The sequence below is a fragment of the Gigantopelta aegis genome, chromosome 4, assembly GCF_016097555.1.
Source record: "Gigantopelta aegis isolate Gae_Host chromosome 4, Gae_host_genome, whole genome shotgun sequence".
Classification (NCBI taxonomy): domain Eukaryota; kingdom Metazoa; phylum Mollusca; class Gastropoda; order Neomphalida; family Peltospiridae; genus Gigantopelta; species Gigantopelta aegis.
In genome coordinates, this window is record NC_054702.1 from 94021902 (window position 1) to 94049734 (window position 27833).

The 27833-nt window shown below is 35.7% G+C and overlaps 1 protein-coding gene across 1 annotated transcript; it reads left to right on the plus strand.

Moving 5' to 3' along the window:
- The first annotated feature begins 35 nt into the window (after positions 1 to 35).
- LOC121371459 lies at positions 36 to 27699 on the plus strand. The gene is made up of 10 exons (XM_041497361.1): positions 36 to 149; positions 1673 to 1756; positions 12865 to 12971; positions 13773 to 13881; positions 15248 to 15397; positions 20649 to 20729; positions 21691 to 21818; positions 22604 to 22712; positions 26663 to 26812; positions 27343 to 27699. The coding sequence occupies exons 1-10, from the start codon at positions 95 to 97 to the stop codon at positions 27360 to 27362; spliced, it is 993 nt and encodes a 330-aa protein (XP_041353295.1). The 5' UTR covers positions 36 to 94; the 3' UTR covers positions 27363 to 27699.
- The last annotated feature ends 134 nt before the right edge of the window (positions 27700 to 27833 follow it).

Genomic DNA, 27833 nt, shown 5'->3' on the forward strand with positions numbered 1-27833 from the left:
TGCTCTGAATGAAATAAAAGAGGAATTGAGTAACAGGTATATATATAAACCAGATATCAAATTAAGGCGCTATTTACATCTATTACAAAACAATATGGAACGTGTATTTGTCTGTGTGTGCGTGAGTCTGTTAATACAGACAGGAGCATGTAAGTAATAATAGTGTTATCAGGAAAACAGCTAGACCAATACTTTAATTTTCATTGACTTCTCATGTAATAAATTACTATTATTTCTGCTTATAATATATATATATATATATATATATATATATATATATATATATATATATATATATATATATATATTATATATATTGTCAGTATTACATTTTTTTAACGATTCCAATGCTATTTGCCATCTATGTAATCCTGTAATCTTATTTAATCTTCATATTTTGTATTGATCAATTACATCATTTAGATAGATGTTTAGTATTAAATGTTTTAATTTTCAAACTTGCTACTTTATAGTATTTATTATGTTTACATATACCATAGTTTGACACCCAATAGTCGATGTATTTTTCGTGCTGGGATGTCATTAAATATTCATTCATTCATTCATTCGGGACGAGACGTAGCCCAGTGGTACAAATGTACAGCGCTCGCTTGATGCGCGGTCGGTTTGGGATCGATCCCCGTCGGTGGGCCCATTGGGCTATTTCTCGCTCCAGTCAGTGCACCACGACTGGTACATCAAAGGCCGTGGTATGTACTATCCTGTCTATGGGATGGTGCATATAAAAGATCCCTTGCTAGTAATCGAATAGAGTAGCCCATGAAGTGGCGACAGCGGTTTTCCTCCCTCAATATCTGTGTGGTTCTTAACCATATATCCGACGCCATATAACCGTAAATAAAATGTGTGTTGATTGCGTCGTTAAATAAAACATTTCCTTCCTTCCTTTATTCATTCGTTTATAGTATTTATATTTTAAATTAAGCTATACATTAAAGGGACATTCCTGAGTTTGCTGCATTGTAAGATGTTTCCGAAAAATAAAATAGTTCTACGATTAAACTTACATATTAAATATAGTTTCTTGTTTAAAATATCAGTGTCTGTATATTCAATGTGTTTCTGGCTGTCTTAATATGGGTAAGAAGCCCAAACGATCAAAAACACGTTTAATATACAGCCACTAATATTTTATGCAGAAAAATATATTTGATATGTAATTACAATCGTTAAAGGGACATTCCTGAGTTTGCTGCAATTTTTAAGATCTTATCGACTAACAGATACTTTTTAACGATTGTAATTACATATCAAATATATTTTTCTGCATAAAATATTAGTGGCTGTATACTAAACGTGTTTCTGATCGTTCTACTCTTTGTACTAGGTTAAATTTCATTTTATTTCCTAAAATATATTTGTTTCGAACGTACGAAATTATTTGAAGACAAAATCCAGTTTGGGCTTCTTACAAATATTAAGACAGCCAGAAACACATTGAATATACAGACACTGATATTTTAAACAAGAAACTATATTTAATATGTAAGTTTAATCGTAGAACTATTTTATTTTTCGGAAACATCTTACAATGCAGCAAACTCAGGAATGTCCCTTTAAAAAGTATCTGTTAGTCGATAAGATCTTAAAAATTGCAGCAAACTCAGGAATGTCCCTTTAAATATATTATACATCTATTCATTTTGTACAGCGGGCCGCTGTCCTGTCTCTACTTGGGTCGAGTGCGATAATGAAGACGAAGGCATTTGTGAAAGTAACGAAGACTGTACTGGAGGTAATTTTCTTTATTATGATTATGTATCACAGTAATGTTTCACCATCATCATCATCATCATCTTCATCTTCAGCAGCAGCAATAGAGCAAAAGCGTTTATTTATTTGTTTTCAGGAAAGTATTAAGGGGAATTCGGGGGGTTCGTTCGAACCCTCCCGCAAAAGACGAGGTCCACTTGTTCTTCTTTTTAAAAACATATTTCACAAATACTTGATTGTAACTTTTGCAACTCTTCCATAAAACATTTGCTAGTCTCCGTCATTTAGCATCCCCTTTACGAAAGCTGCAGTGTACATAATTCAAAATTTCTAACTAATCTTACAACAATTTTTTTTTTTTTTTAATAATAATAAGAAAAGGAACCTACATGTAGCAAAAATGTTTAATTGTACTTTCTGCTATATTGATAACCTCGTAGCATTTGATAATTACATGACAATGACAGCAGTTCACCTTCCATTGATTTATGAACCTAAGTTAGAAATAAAATGTTAAAGGGACATTCCTGAGTTTGCTGCATTGTAAGATGTTTCTGACTAATAAAATATTTTTACGATTAAAGGGCCATTCCCGAGTTTGCTGCCATTTTAAAGATGTTATCGACTAACAGAGACTTTTTAACGATTGTAATTACATATCAAATATATTTTTCTGTATAACATATTAGTGGCTGTATATTAAACGTGTTTCTGATCGTTCTAATATTTGTACTAGGTCAAATTTCATTTTATTTCCTAAAATATGTTTTTTTTTTCGTACGTACGAAATTATTTGAAGACAAACTCCAGTTTGGGCTTCTTACAAATATTAAGACGACCAGAAACACACTGAATATATAGACACTGATATTCTAAACAAGTGCAAGGGAGTGCAATGGAGCACAAGCAAGACGATGATGGTCGGTAGCTGGTGAGGGTTGGTTTTGGTGCTCTTGAATTAGCAAATGTTCAGTAGGATTAAAATCAAATAGAAAATGTTGCGTAATTTTTTAAGGTAATTGTCACGCATAATTTAGAATGGTTAATAAAAATTGAAAATGGAGCTAATTGATTGATTTGACGTAGTTGAACAAAAGGTAGCTCCTGCCGAAAACTTCTGTTCATACCTTGACCTATAGAGATTCAAATCGACACTGGCTTCCATGTATATCAAACAATATTCTTCTGTCAATTTGGCATAGAAGGTGCTTTATAATGCCGGTTATTTCCAAGTATTTTAAAATGTTTTACGAACAACATGTAGATGCAACTTTGATGATATGACGCACCAGTGTCACAAATGATATGGGATGTAATACCTTATGCAGTACTTTTTGTTGAAAACGTTTAAAACGTCTACACCTGTAGACCTGCTGTTAGCAGGGGCTGCATGTATTGGCGGTGATTCGTGATGATACAATTTTTAAGAGCATAACGTGTTTCGTTTTTCACAAATATGTTCATTATTAAAGGAACTGTTCATAGTTCTGAGGTACACTTACTCACTTACTTACTTACTGTTACTAAGGTTATAATAAGAAATTGCCGAAAATATTTAAATTATTCCTTGGGTCAATACCCTTAACTCCTGTTGTGTGTTAGAATTTCATTATCGTGAAATTTCTTTTGAAAAATAGCCTTAATAACATAAATACAATTTACAAAATAGTCGAAAATCGTCATTTTAAAATGACATTATTAAGTTCCAGATGCCAGGAAAACGCTTTCAGAGCTTTTAACATTTCGGGGAACATGCCTCTGGAGCTATCAAGAAACTTCATATCCAAAACGCTCAGCAAATACCTAGTCGAACCCTCCCCACTCAAAATGCTGGCTACGTACCTGGTTTTATAAGCTACTTTTTATATTTAGCTCTATATACTTGAACGTATTGAATTATACAGTATGTCATGCGTGAGAAATAACGAGACAAAAAAGAAGGGATTGAGACAGAAACAGACACAAGCAGACAGGGATATAGATAACGACGTCACTGATATAGTGGATAATACACACGTTAACAGTTATTGTCAAATTTATGTCCCGAGTGAAATAATTGTTCACTTGCAACGAGCTTTAGCGAGTGGAAAAATAATTATTATTTCATGCTTCATGACAAAAATGCAAACTCGTTAACTCTTGATGACGTCATATTTAGTACCGACACGGTATTTGAAGTGGTGTAGTGAGGGATGCAAGCTAAGCTTTCATTTTTATATCATCTTTATTTATATAGAGTAGGGACAATTTACAACATATATTTTCGTCAAGTGGGGGATGGAGAACAAGCCCCTATCCCTGCCCCCCCCCCCCCCTCCACCATAGTTTCTACGGGTCTGATGTATTTTATATGAATAAATACAAAGACTATATAATGATATCGTCGAAGGACATATTATTTGTAAAGTGATTGTCAGTATGTGGAAACATTATAATATTTTCCAACATTTCTGTTTTTCTCAATCTAATTAAAATTAGCTCCACTATTACATGTGGATCTAACACCAGCCAGTTGGAGCTCATGTCCACCAATCAAAACCTTACTTGCAGAATCCTGCCAGTGATTTAAAAATAATTTGAAAACATTCCGAATTATCCTGAGGGTATACATGTTTCGTGTGAATTACCAATGCCTTGAAACATGTTTTATTTTATAAAATAAATAATTTGTAATGTAAAACTGAAGCCTGATTATTTTTAATGTAAAATTGAAGACTGATAACCCACCTCGTACGTATTGGTATGGTTCGCTGTACTACGGCCACTAAAATAGACTCGCCCGATATTTTTAGAATTTGTATGCTCCTAAATAACGTTATAAAAGGCGAAGTGTGATTGGTCAATATTTAAATTATTATTTACAGACGAAATGTTACCTGGACATTGGGGACTACGCAGTGTTGTTAGTTTTAAATCACTGGCAGGATTCTGCAAGTAAGGTTTTGATTGGTGGACATGAGCTCCAACTGGCTGGTGTTAGATCCACATGTAATAGTGGAGCTAATTTTAATTAGATTGTGTGTTTCTGTGCCTGGCTGTGGACAGTTTCGGCAAATGGGTAACATAACCAAACACATTAAAACATAGCTAGTTAAGATAACAAAGAAAATTGTGCTAATATTATTATAACAAGTGTTTTCTTTGGTGAGGAAGGGACGCTTTTTATTTTTAAACTTTGCGAAATTGGCCTCTGGAATATCCATTGATGTGTCATGTTTACATCTATGCTGAACAAGATTTATGATGAAATATAACATTTTGTGTGTTTTTCTTCTTATTAGGTCCATTTGCTTCAGTTTACATTAAGAACGTCATAAAAAAAATTATGTTTTAAAAAAGTGCTTGTTGTATGCTACAATGCATAATATTTCTCACTGAGAAATAAATCTTCATTATGAGTGACTACTACGGTAATAAAATGTAGCTTTGTGTGGCTTACCCTCAGGTAAAACATAAAATAATAAATTTGGACATAGCAATGAACACGACTACGTCTAACCCGCGAATTCTGAACACATTGTGAAAGTGTCGGACATATTTTATTTAAATAAGGCATGTCGTGCAAAGTACGTATGGAATAACAGCAAACAAATGGTTCGCCTTCATAGTGTACATCAACAGGTATCATCACTATATATGAGAGGCAAATTTTATACTTGATTTTTTTGTGTAGAAGTAATTAATTGGTGGATGATGATGATGATGATGATGGTGATTATTATTATGGTACATTTTGTTTGAGATCGGTGACAAACCCTCGCAGCAGTACACATTATGAATTATCCGGAACATCTCTTTCCATCTATATTGTATTTTAATTATTTGCACCCGAGACCAATCCTCCAAACAAAACTGGTTACACACATGAGTAAATATGCATTATACGCATTTTGTGACCCACGTATGTAAAAGTATATTTGCTAAGCCTTTACATGACTACTGTATAAAAGAACGATACCCCGAGTATAATCGTATTTGAACCAAGATGGGTGCACTAACAGTGAATGAATGAAAGAATGTTTAATGACACCCTAGCATAAAAGATACATCGGCTGTTTGGTGTCAAACTATGGTAAATTCAAAACATGAAGTGATGATCAATATGAATATAAAAATTCAAGAGTCAAATAAAATAAAATAAAACAGTGTAAAGAACTGTGCAAAAATACAAATATGACAGATAGATAATATTAAATTTTAAAATAAGTCGGTATCACGTAAAAATTGTAATAAAATGTATAGATGGAACCAATAGGATACCATCACATTTCTTTGACCAAATATATATTTTCTAGTTTGTTTTAGATGCTTACACTCCACCAAAATGTGGCATACCGTCAGACTACACTGACAGTGTTCACACTGAAGTGGAGGATCTTTCTTCAAGATAAATAAATGGGTCAAATATGTATGCCAGATGCGAGCTCGACACAAGACTAGTTCATCCTTTCTGCACTGCCTATAGGAGGACTGCCCCTCATCCAAGACTGCCTTGATAGCATGAAGCTTGTTCACAATCGCACCGTCCAAATCATGTTGCCAAGTCGAAAAGATAAATTGGTTGATACTATGTTTAAAATCAGTATAAGGCACACCAACTCTGGCATGAGACAAATCTAAAGCAGACTTGGCAGCTGAACCGGTCTTTTCATTACCCCTAATACCAATATAGCTGGGCACCCAACAAAATCATCATTTCCTGTCATGCCTAGTGGTATTTAGGGCAGCGATGAAGTTCCTCCACGCCGGTCTATCGATGGTGCACCAACTGTGTCCTGTCTCCATCTCGATTTCCACTGTTCGGCGCCATGTTGTTTTCGGACGTCCTCTCTTTCTTTTTTCTTCAGAGGTCCAGCGCAGTGCAATTCTGGTGATAGATGTGTCTTCTTTTTGGAGTACGTGGCCAATCCACTTCCACCGCCTTCTGGTGATGATGGTTCAAACATACAATAACTTTATTGGCAATGGATAAAAAGACACACTCTCGTATCACCATCCCAATGTAGGGATGGTCCAGCTTCATATTTCGTAAAGCTTGGAGACACGAAAGTTAATCTGTGAAAATAATAAATTTGGATGCAAGCGAATCCTTGGTTTCTTTTAGGATTTTAATGACTGCCCAAACTTCAGCACTAAAGATCGATGCTGAGTCAGGCAATCGCAAGGACATTATTGTGTCTGATGGAAAAACTAACACAAGCCACAGAATTCCCATCCCGTGATCCATCTGTGTAAACAGTAATGCAATCACGGTACCTGTCTTGAAGCTTCATAAAAAATTTTAGGTGGTGTAATACACCAAACTGTCTGCTAAATCAATGTTGGAAATCGAAAAAACCCCAACCCCGCTGAATGTGAAGACCAAATGTACGAATATAATTTGGCCTTGCATCATACAACTTCTTAAATTTGTTATCAAACACCGCTTGATGTGTTGGATGTTTCGTTAATGATTTTATGTTCGTAGCATACTGCAGATAAATCTTTGCACGTCTAACACCCAAACAAGGTTCGTGTGCATCAACATACAAACTCTCTACAAGAGATGCTCTAAATGCACCAAGAGAAAGCCTAAGTCCCTGGTTGTGTATAGGATCTAGCATCTGCAAGGAAAACTTGTGTGCCGACCTATACACAATGCATCCATAATCAATTTAGGACCTCACAAGAGATCTATACAGACGGAGCATAACCTTACGGTCTGCTCCCCAGTCCGTATTGCCAATAACTTTTAACATATTAAAAGCTTTTAAGCCCTTCTTTTTAATATATTTAAGATGGGGCAAGGACAGCTTCCTGTGAAATATAACCCCCAGAACGTTCGTCTTCTCCACAACCGGAATTGTCCAATGACTGTAGATCTAAGTGAAGACCTCTTGTCTGGCAGATATGCATACAAACCGTTTTTGCCTTTGAGAATCTAAAGCCATTGTCAGTTGCCCATTGATGAAGTTTATTCAAACAAAGCTGCAACTTACGTTCAATGATACTCATATTGGACGATCTATAGCAAATCTAAAAATCATCGACATATAACGAGAAAACAACACCAGGTGTTAAATACTGGGTGATGTTGTTAATTTTCACAGAAAATAAAGTTACAGACAGAATACTACCTGAGGTACACCCATTTCTTGTGGGTGAATATCGGACAAAGTCAACCCCACTCGGACTTGAAAAGATCTATCTTTAAAAATTGAGAAATAAAAACAGGAAGTCGACCTCTTAGCCCCATGCCATGGAGGTCGATTAAAATCTCATACGTCCGCGTGGTATCGTAAGCTCCCCCCCCCCCCCCCCCCCCCACTGACACAAAGTGCTGATTATGTCTGAAAGCTTCCCTACAAAACGTTTCAAATCTAACAAAATGATCAACCGTGCTATGTCTAGATCTGAACCCACATTGCACGTTAGTAAGCAATTTGTGAGATTCAAGATACTAAATAAGTCTATGATTGATCATTAGTCCATGGTTTTACAAATGCAACTTGTCAAAGCAATAAAGCGATAACTAGTAGGATTAGTTGGATCCTTACTAGGTTTTGAAATACGAATAATAATTTCCTTCCTCCAGTTAGAGGGAAAGTCACCAGAAATCCAGATTTATTAAACATATTTAAAAGAACCATCAAAGATGATTCAGGTAAATGCTTTAATAATTGATAATGAATTTCATCCAGTCCTACTGAAATATCATGGGCTCTACGAAGAACATATGTTAGCATTTTGGGATGAAACATTAATGTACTGCTTTTCAGGTTTAGTTCTGACAGATGTAAATGCATCTGAACTGACAGCAGAAGACGAGTTATGAGAAAACTTGTCTGCCAATGCCGTGGCAATGTCACGATGAGACGTGACATCCGTGTCATTGACAGACAAATGATGAACTGTATTACTGGATTCTTTACCTTTGATTTTACATTTTACAGATGTTTTTGAATTCAATTGGGAGACAAAATGTCTCCAAGATGATTTCTTACGCTGTCTGATCTATCTGCGAGCCTAAGGCCTAGCAATACGAAATGCATCCAGGTTATCCCCAGTAGGTTCACGTTTGAATCTCTCAAGGAACCCGTTTCGCTCTTTGAGTGCATCCTTGCACGTATCATTAAACATGGTTTATTGAAACGCTTTGGCACTGCCGACATCTTAGGAATAATTTCATCTGCAATATCCTTCAAGATGGAAGTGAACAAAGACATGAGATCACCAGCATCAGTAATGGCAAATTGTTGCAGTCGAGTGCTGCACATATGCTGAAACTGACCTTAATTTGCCTTCACCAACTTCCATCTTTGAACCATTCAAGTTATGGAGGTCCATCATTCTCCAAAATAATTGGAAAGTGATCACTACCATAAGAGTCTGGACCAACTTTGCAGGAGAAATGAACAAAACGTGATGGACTACAAAGAGTTAAATCTATGAAAGTGAAAGATCCACTTGCAGAATGAAAATATGTAGGACTTTTATCATTAAATAAAAGCAAGTAATTTTTGAGAATTAAGTCTTCTAATTGTTTACCTCTAACATTTACATCCTCGCATACCCACAAAGTGTGGTGACCATGAAAATATCCCATAATAATAAAGGGAGTAGGGAGCTGGTTAATGAGATTTTGAAGATCTCTAGAATTAAAATTAAAATGGTTTCGAGGAGGTAAATAAACTGAACATAGAGTAATAGTTTTATCAGCCGTGACTTTTACAGCCACAGCTTGTAAATCAGTATTTTATTTTACTATACTCTGAGGAATGTTTTCATTAACAACAATGGCAACACCCCCAGCTGCTCTATTTTCAGTTTCTTGAAATATGTCATAGAGGTTAAATCCGCCACAGGTGTAAGGGTCTCTACAGGTTTTCTTGCCTCATAAAAATACAGGTGTAGATCAATTTGCATCTGCTGTACCTGCCGTTTTACTTTCCACCTTGGACATTCACGTGAATAAGCAAAATGTTGGCCTTTGCAATTGGTACATGCCATATTGGTCATGATAATAACAAAGATACAGGGAAACCTAATAGCAATAGTTATAAACTATATACTTGAAAATTTGTCAGATGACTAATTTGTATATTTTAAATGCGAGAGTTGACAAAATTCATCGATCTCGTGCAAATTATTAAAATAAAATATTGATGGAAAGATGTTCTGGATAATTCATAATGTGTATTGTTGTATTAAGTCACGTGTTACAAAAGATGGCAATTTGTCAGAATTGTTTTCATGTGATATAAAAGTTAGGCAGGGAGATAATTTACAGCTTCGACAATGTATAGGTATCACTGTTAATGCCTTCGACTTATTTGGATATTGGAATAACTATGTTTGTTACGGTGGTATTGGCAAATAATGAAGATGAACTTCAAAACAGTTCAGACTGGTCATAAACACGTCGAAAGGCAATATTGTTATATTTGGAGGAACAAAAAAAAAATATAAGATAGTATTTTATTTAAGTAATAAAGCACTGGAAAACATGAATGATTATAACTCTTTCGGTATTTGGTTTGAAAAAAAGTAATACACTTTTTTGTACAAGAAACATCTAGCACAAGAAAAGCCATGTTTTACATCTTAAGAAAGTCTAACGAACTTTCTTTGTCAATAAGAATATCAACGAAAGTTATTTGACATAGTAATTGTTCCTATACTAATTTATGGCTGTGAAATTTAGGGATTTAAAAATGGTAATATTATAGAAGACATTTGTATCCAATTCGTACGATATTTAACACCTGTGAGGAAAAGTACCCCTATATACATTCTGTATAGTGAATTCGGAATAACACCATTGTCTCGGATAATATGCCTACACATTGTCTGTTTTGCGGCTAAGTTGTTAACGGATAACATGCTAACACCATAATAAGAGCTTACTATGATTATATTCAATCTGGGACAAAATATAAATGGATTATAAATGTCAGAAACGTATTTTACCAGCTTGCATTGAATAATGTGTGGGACCAGCAAACTTTTAAATCGGTGAATTGTTTAAACGAAGTAGTTAAAAGAAGACTTTTAGATCAGTTTTTGCAAACCTGGAAAATCGAAATGTTTACATCTAGTTAAGAAATAACCTACAGAATATTTAAAGACAAACTGGAATTAGAATCATACTGTAATATCGTACATAAATCGATGTATACTAATTTGTTTTCGATTTCGAATATCTAATCACTTTTTTTCAGTTGAATAGGGAATATGGACAAATATTTTATATGAAATTAGAAGCTGCACATAGTGTAATGCTAATTATTTATTTATATGTACAACATTTACAGAAGCAAGAGGCAAATCTCTTAATAAATACTATGTGAATAGACCAACTACATGTAAACTCCAGAAACTGTTAAATTGTAAACGTGTCGGTGTTCTTAAAAAAAGTGTAAATTTATATCCATTATTATTATTATTATTATTATTATCCCACTGCCCCCTTTCCTTTCTCTTCTTTGAATTCCATCTCATTTCTTCCCGATCTGACAACTCCTGCTATGTTTCAACTTCTTCCGCTGTCCACCTTCACATCCCAGTCCTTGTCTCTCTAACCACGGCAGGTACTTGCCTCATATGGCTATTTGTGCCACACACCTGCCATTCCCCATTAAAAAGTACTACATAAATAGACCAAATATATATAAATTTAAAAAGCTGTTCAGTTGTAAAAATATTGGCACCCTTAAGAAATTGTGTAAATTTATTGTTATTATCAACAAACAATTCTGCTCCTCCTAAGATTTCTATTGTGTATATATGTTTTATTCGTTTTTATTCAGATATTGTCATCTTGATGTTGTTTATGCTATGTTATTTATGTATTCCTCTGATGCCATCGAACGATGGCCACGAGTGTAATAAAGTTCTGTTCTGTTCTGTTCTGTTCCCATCAGTAGTTACTTCTGGCATTGTTAAGAGGCACTTGTAACCACCTACTATGCACCCCTACTACCGGCAGTCATTAGTTAGTGCAGACCAGCTTTATTAGCGGCAGAGGACGAGAATGCCAGGTGGGTGCAAGGAAATACACAAAGACTGCACCCGTGGAGGAAGTTGAGACAGGTAGGCGATGGTGTGGACAGCTCAGAAGACAGAGTCGTAGAAAACTGACAGAAATGGTTGAAACAGCTTGAAGTCGTGGGAGAAATTGGAAAGTTTTTTTTATATTAAGAGAATGATAGGCAGAGGGTGATAGATGAGAAAGACGAATGAATGTGCGAGCCAGCTTTGACGAGATTTGAACCACTGTCGTCAGCTTGATTCCACTAGACGACGGAGCTCACTTTAATATTCATTATTAACAAACACGTCGGTGCCTCCTAAATTTCGTATCATTTTCTTTCTTTTTTAAACACTGTTAATAGTTAGCTTCCCATCTGATTGTATATTTATATAATATTTTCGGATGTTGTCTTGACTATTTGTATTTATTGTTATATATGTTCCTCTGATGTCACCGAATGGTGACCAAGAAAGTAAATAAAGTTATGTTCTGTTCTGTTCTGTATGCAAATTTGCATATATGTAAACAAATGTAGCGACCACCAATCTAAGGGCCGCAACTCTAAACGCGTTTTATCATTTTGACAAAAACGCGTCCCCGAACAGCTACAATAACGACTGAATTAACTGTCAGAAATCGGTAGTGTTCGTAAACTAGGATGATGAATAAATTAGTTTACGTGACTCTAGCACCTTAGTAGCAAATCAAAAGTGGTGAAATTATTTTCCCAAATACAGGTTATTAATTTGTAACCCTTAATCAGCCATAAACACCATTTATATGTATATGTTATTATGTGCAATATTTTAAAGACACGATTTATGTCAATAACCACCCTGAGTAAAATAATTAATTTATGAAAGTAATTATGATTGACCGGGATTTTTGTACCAAGGGACATAACTTTTGAGATTCTTATTGAAGTTAAACGTAATATTAGCATATATGTAAACATATACTGCATTGGAATTAAATGTAGTATTAGCACAAACCGCCACCTTCCTCCCAAAACCCCCCAACAGAACAAACACAAAACAAACAAACAAAAACTAAAAAACGTAGGCGTTAAATAACTGAACAGGAAAATAGCATGTATTTTTGCTAATAATTTATTTCAGATCAGATTTGCTGTACTGTTGACTGCATCACAGAATGTGTGGATCCTGAGGGGGTAATAGTCGAACCACCGGCAACAACAGCACAACCACCAATAACACCACCTAAGGTGAATATCAAAATCACCAGATGGGCACTTTCACGGTGATTGACGTTATAACATTTATCTCCTATTTTGGATTTTCTAATAGCTGTATTTTGCTCACAATTGTATCCAAACATTTCTTATCGCATAGCCACCAGACTCATATACCGTACATCCTTGCAAAGTGGACTGTCTTGAATAGAAGTTTACTTTGATTAGAGGCCGGATCTCAGAGCGTCTCGAAACAGTTAGAGGCCTGCCTTGAATAGAAGGCTGTCTTCTATAAAGGTCAACGTCTGCTATTATAGCTTTGTCAGATTAATGACCGCGTTATACTCGTCATTTCCGTTACATAATGTCAAAAGATTACAATCACATGACGAGAACAGGAAAGCAGAAATGTGTTTCCATGTTTCAGTGAGACAAGAGGCTACCTCGTGTACAGAACGGTTTGGAAGCATACATTAGAATGCATTACAATAAGGCTTACTTTGCATACCAAAAACAAAGATCTGTTGGAGCACGTGATGTTTTAATTGCCCGGGTCTGATGTTATAGAAATGTCACCTGAAATTACCCAGATGCTGATTTGCCGTAACTCGTCACTTGCCGACAGACCAACATTGGCTATACCATATATAGTCTTAAGATGTTTTCTCTTTTCACTATTTTGCTGTCATTATGGAGTGGGTTTCTTTCCACAACCCAAATATATCAATGCACACACATTCTCTTAGCAATTTTATACATAAACAGTCTTCTAAATTAGACGTGCTTAGACAATCTTTTGCTCTTGGGGTTTAATACGAGTATGTGTTTTTTCAGGTCGTAATATGTCGTAAACAGTCTGATTGTAGAGAATGGCAATGCTGTACAAGTACAAATCCAGAGGCCACAACAGGGATTTGTCAGGACAGAACATGGATTGGTTATGGTAAACAGTTTCTATGATGCTATCCAATCAATTCTGTTATAGACGTTACCGCTGATGATATTAGCCATATATTAAATAAATGATAGATTTGTAATCGTGTGTTCTTAGCTGATAATGTTAAATACAAGTAGTTGCTATTGGTATCACACTTCATGAACACAATCGTTCATTTTAGTGTCATCTTTGTTAATAACATCTCATAGAATGTTGATGTTATTCAGTTTAATTATTTACTTAACTTTTAGTAATTACAACTGATCATTAAGATATATTTTTTATGTTTTTAAATATATACATGCATGTATGTCGTAAGATGTAAACATATATCATATAATAGAACATACATACAAAATATATTTGCAAATGGCTTATTAAATGTGCTTTCTCGAAGTTGCATCTGTCACATTTCACTATTCCAATGTGCATTTGTGATAAACGACTACATATCCACTTTGCTAAATTGACTCAAGAATATCGAAATTATCAAGTGATGTCACTCTGCGTATATAGTGCTTTCCTAAAAATCCTTCGTGACAAATATAAACTGCAAGTAACTAGAATATATTCATTGTGTATTCATAAACATAGCAGCCTGTTATTTGTCAATATTGGGGGGGGGGGGGGGGGGGGGTATGTTAAAGCGCTCGCTTGGTGTGTGGTAGGTGTGGAATCGATCCCCGTCGGCGAGCACACTGGGCAATTTCTCGTCCCAGCCAGTGCACTACGACCAAAGACCGTGATTTGTGCTATCCTGTTTGTGGGGTGGTGCATATAAAAGATCCTTTGCTACTAATAAAAACAAGGTAGAGGGTTTCCTCTCTAAGACTATATGTCGAAATTATAAAATGTTTGACATCCAATAGCCGATGATTAATAAAGTAATGTGCCCTAGTGGTGTCGTTAAACAAAACAAACTTTGTCAATATGGAGATACAAGTCCAATTCAAATTTTAACACCACGTGGTAACCTCCCGGTCTACCTTATTAACTTTTGCAGTAAATAAATTTATGAAATAGTAATAAAGAAATTATTTGATGTATATCAAGGTATAATTGTTACATCGTCACAAGAAAGATTAATGAATAGTTATGATCAACATGCAACTTTGCAACTGCCTGTTTAAATACCATCTTCAGTCTGAACAATAATAATTGAGTTAAAGCATCTATTGCACTAGAAACGTTTCAAAAACAGATATATGTTTACTTAGAATTACAATTATATATACATTATAATGGAGGGGGGGGGGGATACAAATAAGTTCGTGTCATTCATTTTACATCTTTATAATATTAAATGAACTTGCTGTTACATGTTATTTTTATGTTAACGTAAGTAAAGTTTAAACAATGTCTTACTCAACAGATTGTCACAACCCAAGACCAACGGGTTTCCATCATGTGCAGTGTCCTGGACCTGCTGGTATAATACATCCTGACCTCTGTCCGTGTGGATGTGGAGATTTCTGTGCCATGGGTCCTAATCCAAGACGTGATGCACATGGCGGATACATTGGTAAGATGTCTTTTTTCAGACTGCTCTGTTAAAGGGACATTCCAAATGTTGTGGTATTGTAATATTGTGGAATCATTGTTGTCGAATTAAACCATGTTTAATTACATTGTCGTGCTTAAAAACCCACTGTCTGTTTACCCAGTATATTCCTGGTCGTTTTAATGTTTGCTTGACAACCAAGAGCCGATGTCTCGTCAAGCAATGGGCTCTTGTGATGTCGTTAAAAAGAACTTTAAAGTGTTCTTAATGTTTGTAGTAGCTCAATCTGAAACGTACCTCCTAGTAAGTTCATATTAACCAAATATGACAGGTAAAACAAACAACAATACAAAAGCCAACCAGAAATGCATTGGGTATATATAATTTAAGCACTAATATAAGCAAGAAAATAGAATTAACTTTTAATGGTTCAAATGACACCAGCCACAATTGTAAAAATAGATTGTAGACATAAACATAAAATTAAAATGTAATATTCTTTTGCTTGTCTTAACTTTAGAAAATATGTTCCAATAGCACGTTTTGTTTTCCCACAGGAACCTGTTCGTTTGGCTAATCGCTGTCACACTGAATAAGAAGAGCTTTCCTATTTACCCCCCCCCCCCCCCATGTATTAAACATTGCAAATAAAATTAGTATTTCTCTTATATACTTCTTTCGTTTTATATTGATAACAAAGCGAGAGAGAGAGAGAGAGAGAGAGAGAGAGAGAGAGAGAGAGAGAGAGAGAGAGGGGGGAGAGAGATGGGGGGGGGGGGGCTAAAGAAACACACACACACACACACACAGATAGAGAACAAAACAACAACAAAGACCGAGAGAAAAACAGAGAAAGAGAATAGTAAGCAAGGGAAAGAATAAGCCGGTGGACGAATGAGTGTGAATAAAGCATATAGTGGTTCATTTGAGGTGTGTACTATGGACCTTTTCTGAATGAATCTTTTGTAATGAGGGGAGGGACGTAACCCAGTGATAAAGCGTTCGTTGATGCGCGGTCGGTCTGGGATCGATCACCGTCGGTGGGCCCATTGGGCTATTTCTCGCTTCAGCCAGTGCAATACGACTGGTATATCAAATGCCCTGGTATGTGTTATCCTGTCTGTGGGATGGTGCATATAAAAGAAAAAGAGTAGCCCATAAAGTGGCGACATGGGGTTTCTTCTCTCAATATCTGTATGGCCCTTAACCATATGTCCGACGCCATACAACCGTAAATAAAATGTGTTGAGTGCGTCGTTAAATAAAACATCTCCTTCTTTTTGTGATTTGCCTGACATGTATTGTTGATTTTAATATACGTGTACATGAACAATGGGATTTTACAAAATTTGAGGGGCGGGATCTAGTTCAGTCGGTAAAGCGTTCGGCTGAGGTGCACGAGTCTAAGGATCGAATCCAATCTGTGGACACATTATCTGATTGTTGTTCCCCGTCTCAACCAGTGCCTCACGACTGTTATATCAACGGCCGTGGTATGTGCTGTCATGTCTCTGGGGAAGTGCCTATGATATTTTAAAACAGAGAGTGTCAGTTGGCAGGATTCGAACATACTACCCATTGGGTTATTTCTCGTTCCAGCCAGTGCTCCACAACTGGTGCAACAAAGGCCGTGGTATGTACTATCCTGTTTGTGGGATGGTGCAGATAAAAAATCCCTTGTTGCTAATCGAAAAAGAGTAGCCCATGAAGTGGCGACAGCGGATTTCCTCTCTCTATCTGTGTGGTCCTTAACCATATATCCGACGCCATATAACCGTAAATAAACTGTGCTGAGTGCGTCGTTAAATAATTCATTTCCTTCCTTCGAACATAATACACCGATTCACATGACATTTGTCAGACCACGACCGTAGCTACTCGGCCATCGGGTCTTCCATAATAAATTGAATCCCAATCAGCCGTGGTTATGAAAGTGTGCTGGGAAGCACTCGGTTCGAAACTAACGTAACAGTTTCGTATTAATATACAGCAATTGTTTTAATTACAACGAGGCTAATGTCGCACTCGGGGACTAATAGTCCACTAGCAGAAACGTCGACCCAATAAATATATTTAACTTGATCCATATTTCTTAACATGTGCTAAAGGACCACAGGTTCAGAGATCCATTTGAACCAAGTTAGTAAATAATGATGCAATGAATGCTTCTCGAAGTATCATGAATCATTTTATGTCGGTGTATTAGCTTTTTGTGTAAAAGTCAGAAAAGATTTCCTCTCCCGGATCCGACAGCGCAGGCTCGCCCTTTAAACGAATGTTGTTAAGAATGCGAGACGGAAGGTCGGGAGGTGGGTCAACTGCTGCCCTCGCCGGAGTAAACCTTCGCATTCGATAGCGACTGTTGTGCAAAATGAACTGACCCTGTATTTTCTTCATGCTACTCACAATATTGGTTGTAAAAAAAAAGAGTAAAGTTTGTTTTATTTAACGACGCCACTAGAGCACATTGATTTTTTATCTTATCATCGGCTATTGGACGTCAAACATCTGGTCATTGTGACACTGGGTTTTTTTATTTTAGAAGAAACCCGCTGTCGCCACGTGGGCTACTCTTTTACAACAGGCAGCAAGGGATCTTTTATTTGCGCTTCCCACAGGCAGGATAGCACAAACTATGGCCTTTGTTGAACCAGTTATGGATCACTGGTCGGTGCAAATGGTTTACACATACCCATTGAGCCTTGCGGAGCACTCACTCACGGTTTGGAGTCGGTATCTGGATTAAAATCCCATGCCTCGACTGGGATCCAAACCCAGTACCTATCAGCCTATAGACCGATGGCCTAACCACGACGCCACCGAAGCCGGTATATTATTTGTAATGAATATAAAAAATATCTATTTCGTATTCAGATTCGGGTCTTTTCGTTTAATTTGGGCAACATTCATCCTGTCCTATAGCCCTCGTCTCCACCAAAATGGGAGCCCGTACGCTTATGCTCGGACTGTTTGAGACACCCCTGTTAATTGTTAGTGGTTAGTGAGAGAGAAGAGGGTGTTGTGGCCTTACACTTACCCAATGAGTCGTTAAAACTCGCTCTGGGTGGAAGCCGGTACCGGGCTGCATTATCTCCGATGGCTTAACCAGGACGCCATCGAGGCCAGTATCGGGCTGCGAACCCTGTACCTACCAGCCTTATGTCCGATGGCTTAACCTGATGCCACCGTGGCCGGTTATTTAAACTAAGTACCGCCCTTTCGATTAGGGGGCGTAACCTAGGTCGGTCTGTAGCGCGCTCGCCTGAGGTTCTTGTGTAGCTAGACTGAACCACCTCCGTTGACCCGCTCTGTATTAGCTTTTCCCGTCCCAACCAGTGCCCCACGACTTGTATATCAAACACCGTGGCATGTGCTGTCCTGTGTGTAACAAAAATGCTATACATAAGATCCAGTGGAAAAATATAGCGGGTTTCCTCTGAATACTTTGTTAAAATGTCGAAATGATTGACATCCAATGCAATGTGCTCTAGTGATGTCGTTAAATAAAACCAAACTTTCAACAATAATTATTTGAGAAATTTGACACAATAACATCATAAATTCTCATTAAAGATGACATCTCACCTTTACCCTCACCTTGCATTATGTATGTATCGAATCGGCGATCAATCACAATCTTGCGGCTTTTTTATGTTTCTTGAAACTATATAAGAGTTCTACGCTGGGGAATTAAGTAACAATTACAGGTATATATATATAAATCAGAAAGGAGGTAATTACGTTTAATAGAAAACAACATGGAAAGTGTATTTCCTTTAGTGTGTGTGGCGTTGTTATTACAGACAATAGCAGGTAAGGAACACTATTTTATAACTAAAACGAGCTACACCAATACGTATATTTTTCAATTACTACTAAATAGTAAATTATTAATATTTCTGTTTACACACGCGCGCGCACACACACACACACATACATATAAATACATGTAAAACTATAAAAACCATCGCTGCTGCTACAACCCCCGTTTCTTACGCCAGTGATTTTGAACATTCTTTGTAACTTGTAATTCTATTTAATCATCATGTGCCGAATTTACGAAGCCTGTTTTCCTTAGACGCAGGTTTTTAAAGGGACATTCCTGAGTTTGCTGCATTGTAAGATGTTTCCGACTAATAAAATATTTCTACGATTAAACTTACATATTAAATATATTTTCTTGGTTAGAATATCGTTGTCTGTATATTCAATGTGTTTCTGGTCGTCTTAATATTTGTAAGAAGCCGAAACTCCAGTTTTTTTTAGGATATAAAATGAAAATTAACCTAGTACAAATATTAGAACGATCAGAAACACGTTTAATATACAGCCACTAATATTCTAAACAAGAAAATATATTTAATATGTAAGTTTAATCGTATAAATATTTTATTAGTCGATAACATCTTAAAATATTGCAGCAAACTCAGGAATGTCCCTTTAAGCGTTGTAAATGTATGTAATTACACGCGTGTAAGGCAGGTTTTTAAGCGTTGTGAATGTATGTAATTACACGCGTGTAAGCCAGGTTTTCAAGCGTTGTCAATGTATGTAATTACACGCGTGTAAGCCAGGTTTTCAAGCGTTGTCAATGTATGTAATTACACGCGTGTAAGTCAGGTTTTTAAGCGTTGTCAATGTATGTAATTACACGCGTGTAAGAATGTATGTAATTACACGCGTGTAAGTCAGGTTTTTAAGCGTTGTCAATGTATGTAATTACACGCGTGTAAGTCAGGTTTTTAAGCGTTGTCAATGTATGTAATTACACGCGTGTAAGAATGTATGTAATTACACGCGTGTAAGTCAGGTTTTTAAGCGTTGTGAATGTATGTAATTACACGCGTGTAAGTCAGGTTTTTAAGCGTTGTGAATGTATGTAATTACACGCGTGTAAGACAGGTTTTTAAGCGTTGTGAATGTATGTAATTACACGCGTGTAAGTCAGGTTTTTAAGCGTTGTGAATGTATGTAATTACACGCGTGTAAGTCAGGTTTTTAAGCGTTGTGAATGTATGTAATTACACGCTGTGAATGTATGTAATTACACGCGTGTAAGACAGGTTTTTAAGCGTTGTGAATGTATGTAATTACACGCGTGTAAGTCTAACACAGGTGTTTAAGCGTTGTGAATGTATGTAATTACACGCGTGTAAGTCATAAACCGGTTATGTAAATTCGGCCCATACGTTTTACTGACCCATCACTTCATTTACGCAAATGTTTAGTAAACTGTTTTGATTTTTAAACTTGCTATTATTCTGTACCGCAGGCCGCTGTCCGGTCTCTACTCCGGTCGACTGCGACAGTTCAGAAGAAGTCGTGTGTGAAACTAATGACGACTGTGTTAGAGGTAACCTTCTGTATTGCCCCTGCGTGTGCTGCAACCTCACCGTGGTGCAGGGGTGTAACATTCTCTTTGAGAATGGCCAATACAGCACAAAATTGAAGTTTTGAGTAAAATTCAGTATCCGTAAAATTCTGTGATATTTGTTTTTGCACAATTCTTTACACTATTTTTGTTTTTAAGTCTTGAATTTTTATATTGATGTTGATCATCACTTTATTTATTTGCATAACCATAGTTTGACACCCAATAGCCGATGTATTTTTGGTGCTGGGGTGTCGTTAAACATTCATTCATTCATTCATTCATTCATTCATTCCTTCTGTATTGCCATTATCATTATCATCATATCATGATGATCATCATCGTCGTCGTCTAAAGACGTTTATAAATGTGTGTTTTGTAAGCAATTTTATCTTATATTTATCTCTATATACATATACGTATTGAATAAATAAAGTCTGTTGCACAATATTTCTTCGTATGTTATATTGTTAAAGTTACCAATGTCCACTGCTAATTATTCAAACTTATTGCCCCTGAACTTTGCTAAGATTTTAAAGTTTGTTTTGTTTAACGACACCACTAGAGCACATTGATTTATCAATAATCGGCTATTGGATGTCCATTTGGTAAATAAAACACATAGTCGTAGGCAGGAAACCCGCTATATATTTCCATAAGTAGCAAGGGATCTTTTATATACACCATCTCACAGGCATGATAGCACATACCACGGCCTTTGATATACCAGTCGTGGTGCACTGGCTGAAATTCGATAAATCACATTTAAACTTTAGAGAGAAATTAAGTTGCAAGTACCGTTTAACGTTTGATAGAGATTTGATTTTAATGCTATTACGGATACAATGTGAACGAATTGTGGACATAATGTGAACACATAATTATCATCTTATTTCCCCTACACATTAGATGACTATGTGGTTTTATTAATATTTTGTTTCAGATAGGATTTGCTGTACTGTTGGTTGTGGGAAAGAATGTGTGGATCCAGAGGTTACGACAGTAAAACCACCGGTAACAACAGCAGGGACACCAAAGACAACACCAGAGACACCAAAGACAACACCTAAGGTGAATCTGAAAATCAACAGTTGGGCTCTTTCACGGTGACAGACATTTAACGTTGACTTTTTAATTTTCAAATAGCTGTAGTTTGGTCATTATTCTATCCAACCATTTCTTGCTGTTCGTATCGCATAATAATAAATTATAATTCATCGGACTACCATAAATGATATGTTGGTACATGTTACCTTTTAACTGACCGCGTCTGACGTTACATAAATATCACCGTGGAATTTACCCAGATGCTGGTTCAGAAAAAGTCATCTCTTACTGACAGGCTAACTTTGGTTATACTATGTACAGTCTTTGAATTTAAACTGTAATGGCAGCGATTTTATCTACGCACATCTTGCTAATTTACACACGTTTTTGTTTTTCAAAACGAAATCAAAATGGCAGCCAGTGCTTCGCAATGTATACTATGTGAATATTTGATATAGACATTATCAGTTTGGTTAATACAACATGAAAATAAAATGGTATGTCAGCTTATGAGACAATATGCGTCCAATATTTGCAAGCACCTAACATAGTCACTGATTCGTAAGTATCCGATTGTATAGCCATCACACGTCATGTTCTTCTCATTCAATCATATACCGATATACGATTTTTCAAAAATACTTGATTTATCATTTTTCCTTTCTGGACCTCATTCAGAAATAGCGAATTTAAAATTTAACTGACAAAAAATAAACAATTTAATTAAGTTTTGTAATTATTTAATACTAACGTACAAAGATAATATTGTATTCTAAGGTTTAATACAATTGTATTTGTTTTTCTTCCAGGGCGTAATATGTCGTAAAATGTCCGATTGTGGAAGTCGTCAGTGCTGTACCAGTACAGATCCGCAAGCCAAAATAGGAATTTGTCAATACAAAAAACGGATTGGCTATGGTAAATATATTCATACCTAGAACCTTTTTTTCCCCTCGAAAAATGGACCCGGTCTAGGATCGATCCCCGTCAATGGTAAACGGTTTTCCCTAAAAATCATATCTATATATATATATCTAGGATCACAACCTTGCCAACAAGTTACTGTAAATTTGTTAAGGTTTGGTTTGTTTAACGATACCTCCAGAACACATTGATTTATTAATCATCGGCTATTGGATGTCAAACATTTTGATAACTTTGACATATAGTCTTAAGAGAGGAAACCGGCTACATTGTCCCATTAGTAGCAAGGGTTCTTTTATATGCACCATTACACAGACAGGGTAGTACATACTACAGCCTTTGGTATACCAGTCGTGTGGCATTGGCTGGAACGAGAAATAGCCCAACAGGCCCATTGACCGTCAACGCATCAAGCGAGCGCTTTACCACTGGACTACACCCGCCCCTTGAAATTTGTAGGTCGCTCTTAAATATAGTGGCCGTCAGTGATAACCACGCAGTTTTCCATTTGTCCAATAGTCAGTTTCAGATTTGGTCTATTTAGGAAAGTGTTCACTTTACGTTTCAAGTTCATTCTAAATGAATTTTTCCACAAGGAATATGATGGTGCAAATCAATCTTTGATAGAATGTGCCCAGCATGACCCCACCCCCTGGCCCTCAGTTATTTGTTAGGGGGTCAGCACGGAAAGTCACTTATATAATTGGATGAAATAATCTTCAATATAGAATGTAAATTCTATGTCAACCTCCGTTTTCTCAAACCTCGAAAGAAAGCAAGTGGATCTCGACCGTTTTTCTATGTAGTCTTTTGTATGGTTATCTCAAACGACTTATTACGTGGTCCCAAAATAACACATTTGCTATATAGTACGTTATTAAGTTTGAAAGTTGAAACATATTTTGCAATAAATCTTACTGGTATTGCCCGAGCGACACTATAGGGTAAAGCATGATTTGCTGGACAGTTGGGACAGCCAAGCCATATAGGTGTATACTAACATTATCACAGCTAAAGCTAGAACATGATCTACTTAAAGGGACATTCCTGAGTATGCTGCAATTTTTAAGATGTTATCGACTAACAGAGACTTTTTAACAATTGTAATTAATTATCAAATATATTTTTGTGCATAAAATATTAGCGGCTGTATATTAAACGTGTTTCTGATCGTTCTAATATTTGTACTAAGTTAAATTTCATTTTATTTCCTAAAATAAGTTTTTTTCCTACGTACGAAATTATTTGAAGACAAAATCCAGTTTGGGTTTCTTACAAATATTACGACGACCAGAAACACATTGAATATACAGACACTGATATTCTAAACAAGAAAATATATTTAATATGTAAGTTTAATCGTAGAAATATTTTATTAGTCGGAAATATCTTACAATGCAACAAACTAAGGAAAGTCCCTTTAAAACATGATTTACTCAAGACTCACAACCCATATAGGTATATACTAACATAACACAATCTAAAGATAAAATACGATATAATCAAGACACAGCCCATATACTAACGCAATACAATCTAAAGATAAAACATGATATAATCAAGACTAACGGCCCATATAGGTATATACTAACACAAGACAATCTAAAGATAAAACACGATATAATCAAGACTCACAGCCCATACAGGTATATACTAACGCAACACAATCTAAAGATAAAACACAATATAATGAAGACTCGCAGCCCATATAAGTATATACTAACATAACACAATCTAAAGATAAAACACGATATAATCAACACTCACAGCCCATACAGGTATATACTAACACAACACAATATAACGATAAAACACGATATAATCAAGACTCACAGCCCATACAGGTATATACTAACGCAAGACAATCTAAAGATTAAACACAATATAATGAAGACTCGCAGCCCATATAAGTATATACTAACATAACACAATCTAAAGATAAAACACGATATAATCAAGACTCACAGCCCATACAGGTATATACTAACGCAACACAATCTACAGATAAAACACGATATAATCAAGACTCACAGCCCATACAGGTATATACTAACGCAACACAATCTAAAGATAAAACACGATATAATCAAGACTCACGGCCCATATAGATATATACTAACGCAACACAATCTAAAGATAAAACACGATATAATCAAGACAAACGGCCCATATAGGTATATACTAACACAACACAATCTAACGATAAAACACGATATGATCAACACTCACAGCCCATATAGGTATATACTAACGCAACACAATCTAAAGATAAAACACGATATAATCAAGACTCACGGCCCATATAGGTATATATTAACACAACACAATCTAAAGATAAAACACGATATAATCAAGACTCACGGCCCATATAGGTATATACTAACACAACACAATCTAAAGATAAAACACGATATAATCAAGACTCACGGCCCATATAGGTATATACTAACACAACACAATCTAAAGATAAAACTCGATATAATCAAGACTCACGGCCCATATAGGTATATACTAACATAACACAATCTAAAGATAAAACACGATACAATCAAGACTCACGGCCCATATAGGTATATATTAACACAACACAATCTAACGATAAAACACGATATGATCAACACTCACAGGCCATATAGGTATATACTAACACAACACAATCTAAAGTTAAAACGTGACTTACTCAAGACTCACAGCCCATATAGGTATATACTAACATAACACAATCTAAAGATAAAACACGATATAATCAAGAGTGACAGCCCATATAGGTATATACTAACACAACACAATCTAAAGATAAAACACGATATGATCAAGACTCACAGCCCATGTAGGTATATACTAACACAACACAATCTAAAGATAAAACACGATATAATCAAGACTCACGGCCCATATAGGTATATACTAACATAACACAATCTAAAGATAAAACACGATATAATCAAGACTCACGGCCCATATAGGTATATATTAACACAACACAATCTAACGATAAAACACGATATGATCAACACTCACAGGCCATATAGGTATATACTAACACAACACAATCTAAAGTTAAAACGTGACTTACTCAAGACTCACAGCCCATATAGGTATATACTAACATAACACAATCTAAAGATAAAACACGATATAATCAAGAGTGACAGCCCATATAGGTATATACTAACACAACACAATCTAAAGATAAAACACGATATGATCAAGACTCACAGCCCATGTAGGTATATACTAACATAACACAATCTAAAGATAAAACACGATATAATCAACACTCACAGCCCATATAGGTATATACTAACACAACACAATCTAACGATAAAACACGATATAATCAACACTCACAGGCCATACAGGTATATACTAACACAACACAATCTAAAGATAAAACGTGATATAATCAAGACTCACGGCCCATATAGGTATATACTAACACAACACAATCTAAAGATAAAACACGATATAATCAAGACTCACGGCCCATATAGGTATATACTAACATAACACAATCTAAAGATAAAACACGATATAATCAAGACTCACGGCCCATATAGGTATATATTAACACAACACAATCTAACGATAAAACACGATATGATCAACACTCACAGGCCATATAGGTATATACTAACACAACACAATCTAAAGTTAAAACGTGACTTACTCAAGACTCACAGGCCATATAGGTATATACTAACATAACACAATCTAAAGATAAAACACGATATAATCAAGAGTGACAGCCCATATAGGTATATACTAACACAACTCAATCTAAAGATAAAACACGATATGATCAAGACTCACAGCCCATATAGGTATATACTAACATAACACAGTCTAAAGTTAAAACATGATTTACTGAAGACTCACAGCCCATATAGGTATATAGAACTAACATAACACAACCTAATGATAAAACATGATTTACTCAACAGATTGTCACAGCCCATATCCATCCGGGGTATATTTTGCGAGGTGTCCTGGACCTGCTGGTATAGTTCATCCAGATGTCTGTCCGTGTGGGTGTGGAGACTTCTGTTCCATGGGTCCTAATCCAAAGCGAGATGCACATGGTGGATACATTGGTAAGATGTCCTATTGTTTTCAAACACTGATCTCTTGATGTGTAAACACAACATTGAGAAACTGATCATATCTGTATCATTACCAGATTCAACAGTTGACTTAAAATATATTGAAGACCTAAAGTTTAAATGAATATGTAATATTAAATGCAGAATATGCCACATGTCAAGATGTACTGTTTATGATAAACCTAATATGTCAAACCGGCTGTTTGTTCGATTGCTTTGTTATCAAGTGATAACAAATGAAATATAAATTTAAACTGGCGATTGATTGCTATATTTTAATGAGTGTTATTCATATAATAGCGAAATCGAATTACAATAATTATTTAATTATTTGGGGTAAAATACATAATTTTAATGTAAATTATCTCCTTATCTCTAATTATTTTGCGTAAATTTCCGTAAATAACTAATTTTCATAAAATATATTATTTATAATGCAGTTGTGTACATAATATATTATACATGAAGTGTTATAATATACACTGACAACGGATGTTATTTATACATTTTGTTTTCCACAGGGATGTGTTCGTTTGGTTGAACACTGAAGACATTGGCACACCCGGATATTATTATTATGTTTTAATTTTCTATTCAAGATACTAAAAATAGAAACGATTTAAATGGACTGCGTGTCATGGTAACTATTCCCACGTTCGAGATGAAATAACAAAATTTGACAGTGTACATTATTTTGTTTGGAAAAGAAATTGTAGCCCACAAGTTGCCACCTAGCTGTCTTTGCAAAACTATGTAATATTTCCAGTATTGGAACCCTATGTTTTTGTCACACAGTATAAAAGTCTGTATGGATGCATATTCTCGTACATGGCAGCATAATAAACATGTTGTCATTAATAAATGATTTTTACAACAGACATGCTGTTACTTGTTTATTCCATTTAAATATGTAATGGCAGTAAAACAACTGCAGTGTCTGAGCTGACATAACAATCTACGTTCTTTCCCTCTGTGTGTTTCACAAATACACCATGATAAACCAGGAATTGTT

Excerpts from the sequence above, each read along its gene's own strand:
- LOC121371459 (XM_041497361.1), top strand. The coding sequence starts at position 95 with ATGGAACGTGTATTTGTCTGTGTGTGCGTGAGTCTGTTAATACAGACA. Across the intron at positions 1,757-12,864 it reads TAACGAAGACTGTACTGGAG|ATCAGATTTGCTGTACTGTT; the intron begins GTAATTTTCTTT and ends AATTTATTTCAG. Across the intron at positions 22,713-26,662 it reads CAAAAAACGGATTGGCTATG|ATTGTCACAGCCCATATCCA; the intron begins GTAAATATATTC and ends TTTACTCAACAG.